At 32.4% G+C, this 7882-nt stretch overlaps 1 protein-coding gene across 1 annotated transcript; it reads right to left on the minus strand.

The window, feature by feature from the left end:
• Positions 1 to 1259, minus strand: LOC109335540 (serine/threonine-protein phosphatase 7 long form homolog). The gene is made up of 2 exons (XM_019571675.1): positions 488 to 1259; positions 1 to 152 (listed from the first exon to the last, which is right to left on the minus strand). Exons 1-2 carry the CDS (start codon positions 1257 to 1259, stop codon positions 1 to 3), a joined length of 924 nt encoding a protein of 307 aa, XP_019427220.1.

Consider the following 7882-nt stretch of genomic DNA (forward strand, 5'->3'; position numbering starts at 1 on the left):
TCATTTTTTCTCACGTAGATCCATCTTGTGTTGTTTCTCCATATTAATTGGATCTTCTGGGATGAGTTGTTGTAGACCAAACTGTCTCATCACCCGATCAGCAACATGCCACTCAACAAGTGCAAAGCAAATGAGTGACATACGTGCTAGGGCTATATCAGGTATGGGACCCACATAAGTAATGTTCCTATATAGGGTCCACACAAACTCATATATAAAAAAAATTAGTAATGAATTAGTGTAAAAAATTAGAATTAATAATAAATAAATTAATAATAACAAATTACAGTAATTACTTGATCAATACACAAGCGATCCAACATTGACTGTATTATGTTGGTTGCATGACCAGGAATATTGATGGTGATTAGATGTTACGACCACCTAAAATATAATGTTATATGAAGTTAGTATGATATAAATAGTTTGAAATATAAACTATTATAATTTGAAAAAAATTGGAAAAAAATTTGGAGTTGTAAATCACCGTCGTGTAGTCTTGGAGCTAGCATTGGGATGCGGTCATATGCCCACGACTGTAGCAGATGCAAGCATCCTCCAATTTCAATCTGGCGACTAATGAGCGCCGCACAACATAATCCACGATATAGACATGCCAATACATCTGAACCCCAACTATATTGGTATGTCTGTGATAAGTCTTCCAACAATGGGAGATACATCAGGTGGACTCGTGATCCTGATGTATCTGACACGAGGAAGCCTCCAATCATGCGTAATATGAAGGCTCTTGCATGTTGTTCAATAACAAAATCACCAGCACCTTCTGGGATCACGATAAAGGTTGAGTCTAGCCAACTCATTTGGATCCTCTGGCCCATAATCTGTTTATCAGTTAGGATTGCACCCAACAAGTTGTGACAAATGATTTCCCAATTTGCGCTCGTAATTCCAGTAATGACAGCTCTATTAACGGATAACCCAAGTTGGTAAGTGACATCTTCAAGGGTTACAATGCACTCGCCAATAGGTAGATGGAAGGTATGAGTCTCCGACCTCCATCTCTCAACTAATGCTGTAATGAGGTGATTGTTGATTTCGATTGTACTAATATCTAGAATGTGCCCAAATATGGTGGTACGAATAACTTCTAACACCAATGCAGATGGTAATTGTTGCCAAAAATTGCATCCTGCTCGAAACGTAACCTCTCCACCATTCCATATGTTGGTGGAGACATGGTCTTTTTGAAGGTTGAGAAGGGAAGGGTTAATAGGACCTGGACTAATATGTTCCATTTTTTTGACTAAAGATATCAGGAAATCGGGAAATATATGGAAGTAATTCGGAAGGGAAGAAGGATATTGATTTGGTGTGAGAATGAAGGGGAGATTGTTCCAATTTATGGGGTTTGGAAGTCGTGGATGGGGTCCACGATTTCGAGGAAGTCGTGTATAGGGTCCACGAGTTCCTATATGGTCATGGTAGTTGTGCCCTAACCGCACGTGGTTTTCTAGCCCTAACCCTAGCCTGGGCCAATGTCGTGGCTGCCAACCACAATTTTCATTAAAGTCGTGGACACGGTCCACGATTTGCATTTAAAAGCCTACACAAATATCGTGGGTCAGGTCCACGAGATTCATTAAAACCCTAATTCTGCACCAATGTCGTGGGTGGTGTCTATGACTTTCTTTAAATTGTGGTGAATCTCGTGGGTGCAGTCCATGAGTTTCATTGAATTTTGTTGGTATACAGATATTTTGAAAATGCAATTAAGATGTGTATTTATTTTGGTTTTAATGAGTATATTTTTTTTTGGTAATCGAAAATTTTAAAGGTAATTAATGAGTATAATTATTTAGGTTTTAATGAGTGTAATTATTTAAGTTTTAATGAGTGTAATTATTTTGGTTTTGTTGAGTGTAATTATTTTAAATTTGAAAGTATTACACAAATTAATGTTACACAAATAAGAATTTCAATATATTACACAAATTGTAACATTACATAAGTTAGTTTTGGCTTGAACTTTGACCGATTTCAATACTTCTAAATGGAAATGGACATTTCTTCTTATTGTGTCCTTCACTCCTACACCACCCATATTTTTTAATTTGTTAGGATTGAGAATCATTCATTTCATTGTGTATGCGTGTAGTTTTTGGTCTTCCGGTACAGTTCATATGCATAAAAGGATTAGGAAGGAAGGTTAGACCTAAATAAGGAGGCCAATATTCTTCATTTCCAATGGTTTGAAATTCATGTCCATAAACCTTATGCAAGTTCTCTAACCTATAAATTGGTGAGATAAACTGCCCACAATCTAATTTGAATGATGCACAAGTAGCAATAACATGAGAACGTGACAATTTAAGTGATTGAAATTCCCCACAATCACACCAATTTTTGATTAGTCTCACTATGTATACTCTTGAGTGTCGACTACCACCGGTACCAACAATTTCAACCTTCGAGACTCCTGATTCCCGTGAAAAACTTCGTACTATATGATATATAGCTTTTCGGTTATTTTCATTAATCACCTTAGTCAATTCTCCGCAATAGACATGACCTGCTCTTATCACGTTAGTTGCTTCATTTCTATGATGTACAAACCATGAGTTCAGTCTATATATGTTGCTCTAACAAGTGCAGTAATTGGCAAGGCTCTTGCTCCTTTCAGAACGACATTAACATGTTTTGCCAAGTTCGTCATCATATGGTCGTACCGTCTCCCATCATCATATGATCACGTACATTTTTCTTTTGGGATCTTATCTAACCAAGTTGCTGCCCTCGAATTCTTTTGACACAATAGAGCAAACATTCGCTCGAATCGAGGCCACATCAATTCATACCCTACAACAAGTTTATTAATATTAACATAAATCACATATACAAGCAATTTAACATAAATCACATAAATTTCAATACATACACATTTCAATGACTTTTTCTTTCATATCATTATCTCGGAACTCCTTGTTGAAATTGCTAGCAACATGACGAATGCAATATACAAATTGAGCACCACACCATTGTGGGAGCTTAGTACAAAATGCACCCGACAAACCTGTATCCTTATATGATATTATACAAATATTCGGTTATGGGGTAACATATGTGCGAAGATTGTAGAAAAACCATTCTCATGCTTCTTTGGTCTCTCCTTCCATAATGACAAATGTTACTCAAAATATACGTCTATTATCATCTTGTGAACTAGCTATTAGTAATGTTCTAGTATATTTTCAGTCAAAAATGTGCCATCCACTTGAAGAATTGGTTTGCAAAAAGCAAATCCTTCAATGCATGGCTTGAAAGCCCAAAATACTCTATCAAGAATTAAAGTATTATGTTCTTCATGGTTAGATGTTGAATATCTTACAATTATACCTGTTGCATAATATTGGACATCATTTAACCAACGAGGTAACTCCTTGTATGATCCCTCTGAATCATCATAAATTTGGGACACTGTTATTTGTTTAGCAGTCCAAGCCTTCCTTTATGTCACTGTATAACCAAAACGAGTGACTACCTCTTTAACTAATACTTTAATTGATATATCAGGATCTTCTGATACTAGTTGAACAATGCAGTTTGTGATGAAAGATGAGTTCAATTTCGTGTAATCTTGAGAAATATTAGTGGATACACAAGTGTGTCTTCCACTAATTTTTCTAATCTCTCAAATATCACGCTTCACACTTTTCTATCATTTATTGTTTCACATCTACATGTTAATCAACAGAATTCCTAATATGAAATTGTTTTACATCATTTATTGTTGCTTCCTTTGATTCAAATTGCATACCAACAAAGAGATCATTATTCACATCAGTACTTATGTGAGTACTTCTATATGGAAAATCTTGTCCAGACTGATAATCAATGTTAACAAAAAAGATGAAGGAGTATCATATGTTATGCTAACCGGTTCACTAGTAGTAATCTAAACATCATCATCACATAACTCAATATCCTCATCATCACTAAAATTACTAACAATATCTCTAATAATTGTCATATACATATAAACATACGATATTTACATTTAAACATACAGTAACATTAAATAAAATTAACACAAGTAAATGAACTGAAAAATAAAAAGAATTTTTAGTTACCTTCAATAATCACAGTTCTTCAATTATAAATTACCCTAAATATTTCTCATATTATACTACCCACGTAAATTTACCATCATTTAAGTTGTATAATTAAAATAATCATGATTTTATATTATTATATAGTTGATGTATAATTGAAATAATGGTCTCAACCGGAGTAAGAAGACCATTTAATGCTCATTAAAAAGATGAGCCCATAAGAATTGACGAAAACAAAATATTTGCACTCACACTATACGAGTTTTATACACTATTACCACAATACTCACTATTTATGTTTAATATTCAAAGAAAGTAATACAAATGAGTGATCAATATTATATTATTTGTGTATAAATTTTTATACTGATATTGTATAGATATTATCTAATAGAGTCTAAAAAGATAGTATATGTTGAGTTCACACATTTGAGATCTCTTTGCTCAAAATTTATTTTAAAAATATTCAATAATTAAATTATTTGAAGTTTTGTATACTTAAATGAGGAGGCAAATTTTTTTATGTCATACGGGACCAACAAAGTATCAGGACCTACATTGTGATGTTGGATCCCCAAATAGACCAAATTTCAAGGTTCATTTACTAAAAGCGTCACTTATTGAGAGAGACAACCATAATTTTAAAAGAGTTTAATTTCTTACTTGTAGAGTGAGAGAATACTATCAATTATACCAAAAATCTCTATTTCATGTGACCCAATCAATTCTTATATAACTTGTTTAACAACAAATTCTCAAGAAAACAGTTTTTCAAGTATACTCCTAGTAGATTAGAAAAGTTCTTGGTGTCTTAACCCTCAAATTTGACCCTTGTCATGATAGATTTAGAAATTAGAAGTTTTAATAAGTTTTTTGTAAATATTTTTTCTTCCTCCATAGCACAATTTATTTGATTTTTCCAAATATGAAACACACTGCACAAAATTGGACTTTAGTCATTGAATGTCTCAATTTACTAACCCCGCAATCACTGGAAATTAAGTCAATTTGTGACAAATTACACGAGGCAGCTACACAAAGAACAAATGCAAACACAATTATCACTATACAATTATTTTATATAATTTTGTAAAATAAAAAATTAGTAAAGTTTATAGTTAATTAATATGAGGATGATTTGTATCTCAATATGGAGATTAGATCTTGTGTCATATTTCATGTATCACTTCATGTCTTAAAGTATCCTAATTGGTTATATACAACAAATTTAATTGATAACTGAAAAAATAATTTGTTAACCAATTATAAAAACGTAATATTTGATATATAAATAGTTGATCACATGATTTTGGAGGACAATGATCAAAATCATGTCCAAAACTGTATCCAAAACTATGTGTTAGACTCATGAAAACATGACATGTCAATTAAAAAAAAAATTATTCATTATATTTTTTATTTTTGTTTTAATATTATTAGTTCGAGACATAATTTGGGATACAATTTAAAACAACAATTTCTTTATGATTTTGTGACCCAAATATGACACATGCTTTGCCACCCACCATTACTAAGCATCATAATTATGCCATCTTCCATCAAATTTCATTGATTGTGATTAGGAGAGAAATGTATATTTGACAATTGAATTAGAACACATTGAATGCCAAATTATGATGGCTTTGAGGGAATGCATAACATACTCCATTTGGTAACACTAACAAAATGTTACCATGTGATAATTTTTGCCTTCCTAGACAAAAATGATGCTATTGGGTACTACTTTCTTGCGCCATCTTGAAGGAAGAACAAAGAAAAAACTTCATTTGCTTGTGATTGACACCAACTCCACATTGAAACTTTCATTTAACTAAGGTATGAAGATAGTAAATATATAAGGTTTGATGAAGAATAAATGTATACAACCTTACCTTTATATCTGATGATACTATTTTCAGGATTTGATTTTGTAATCTCTTAGTCGATATACAACAATCTTACTCTTGTTCCACTCGGCACCACCTTTTAATGGGTCCATGAAATATGTCTAGCATTTAGTATGTCTATAGCTTAGGTTTCGGTCCGTAATAATACATGTCATAGGGGAATTACTGATGCATTTTAGCACCAAAACATGACACATGCATTTCTATTGATTGATTATATTTGGAAAAGGATAAATTTTTTTGGTAAAAATAAGTAAATTCAAAGGTGGAGCAAGGCTAACAACACATTCTATTAAGATTTTAAAATATGTGCACTGACGTTGTAAAGTTTTTTACACTGTCAGTATATCATCAACCATTGATTTGTTTACTTTTATTTGAGAGTCAATGGTGGTTAAGAAATCAATGGTGGATGATGGGCTGACAGTGTAAAAAACTCTTACACCGTCGGTGTATAGATATTAAATCCTTCTATTAAAACTTTGTTAAATACACAGTGTATTATTGCATGGAATATATGTGAAAACTGAAACGTGAAACCCACTTGGTTAATGTTATTTTAGAGTCCCTCACATAAAATTCACTGAAGTAAAATGGTTTAGTCTAATTAAAACTGAAGTAAAATGTTATTGCACTTGTAATGTGCCATTTGATATTGGAAGTTTGGTTGGTTGATATTGGAAGTTTGGTGCCACATTTTTCAATTTTAGGTGGAAGCCTATTGTACACACCTCAGAACCAAACAAAATTGCCTTCACAGACAACATAAATAGAATATAGGAAATTCATAATTTTTAATTAGAATGACATCATATATTTAATACAATTATATCGGTTATTTATTTTTTATTATAAAACAAGTGATTTAATTTCTGACAGTCCATAGACTTCTAAAACCGATAATAGATATGAGCTTAATTAGTGATACCCAAACGGTTGGCCTATAGGGGTTAATGAGAAGCCTGTAAGTTAATGCATAAGGAATGGTTATGGTCCACAAGACACCAAATCATAAATATTTTTCACCTCTCCCAATCGGATAGAAAACACGAAGGTCCCAAAAGAAATTTAGGATTTGATCGAGGAAGGTCATCGTACCGAAACTCTCTCCAAAAGACATACAAAAGGAATAGATCTGGACAAGGGATTCAGGTATGACCTTGTATACTTGTTTATATTACGTGTGGGAATCATAAGATTCAAAGATCTTAGGATTGATATTTCACCAATAAAAGGAAATTCCAACATAGAACATTAGCAGTTTGTTAACTACACATGTGCAAACCATAATTGATCTCTAAAACAGCAACATTATACTAATTCACCTTAAAATGCTAGCAAATTGCTAAAGAACATTTGATTGAGAATGCTGTTGTATACTAGAAACTGCAATACTGAAAACCTTAGAGCATGTGCTGCATAAACTAGAGAACTTTTACTGTCTATATCACCATGAAACATGTTCCAATTAGGCCAAGTTCATATGCTAGCCTTTGCAATTTTAAAGAAATTAGAGAAATACATTGAATCTATCTCATCCAAACTAATCTCTATAAATTAAAGGATAATTGATATTATCTAACAACATCATTAAGGTAATTACCAATTTTGGTAAATAAGAAGATGAATTTTTCCTTCAGAATTGGCGTAATCGAACAATGCTTTTAACCAATTGTTGAATGAATCAGACTTCAACTTCTCAATTAGTTCCTGAAGATAACAATAGCTAAAAACCATTCACCCTGACATGGTAACTGCTGCATATGCATCAACCTTATAAACATTCCAACAATCTTATTTTACATCACAATCATGAGAAACAAGGTTGGAAAGTATCATCTATTTTTCATCTTGTGTCTCTTTTTTTAGCATCATCTTATTTTTCATACGCTAAAAATATGA

The sequence above is a fragment of the Lupinus angustifolius genome, chromosome LG20, assembly GCF_001865875.1.
Source record: "Lupinus angustifolius cultivar Tanjil chromosome LG20, LupAngTanjil_v1.0, whole genome shotgun sequence".
Taxonomy (NCBI): domain Eukaryota; kingdom Viridiplantae; phylum Streptophyta; class Magnoliopsida; order Fabales; family Fabaceae; genus Lupinus; species Lupinus angustifolius.

What these genes read in the sequence shown, in the direction of transcription:
- LOC109335540 (XM_019571675.1), bottom strand. Translation starts at nt 1,259, where the DNA reads ATGGAACATATTAGTCCAGGTCCTATTAACCCTTCCCTTCTCAACCTT. An exon ending in AGCTCCAAGACTACACGACG is followed by an intron (nt 153 to 487) that starts GTGATTTACAAC and finishes TACCTGATATAG; the next exon opens with CCCTAGCACGTATGTCACTC.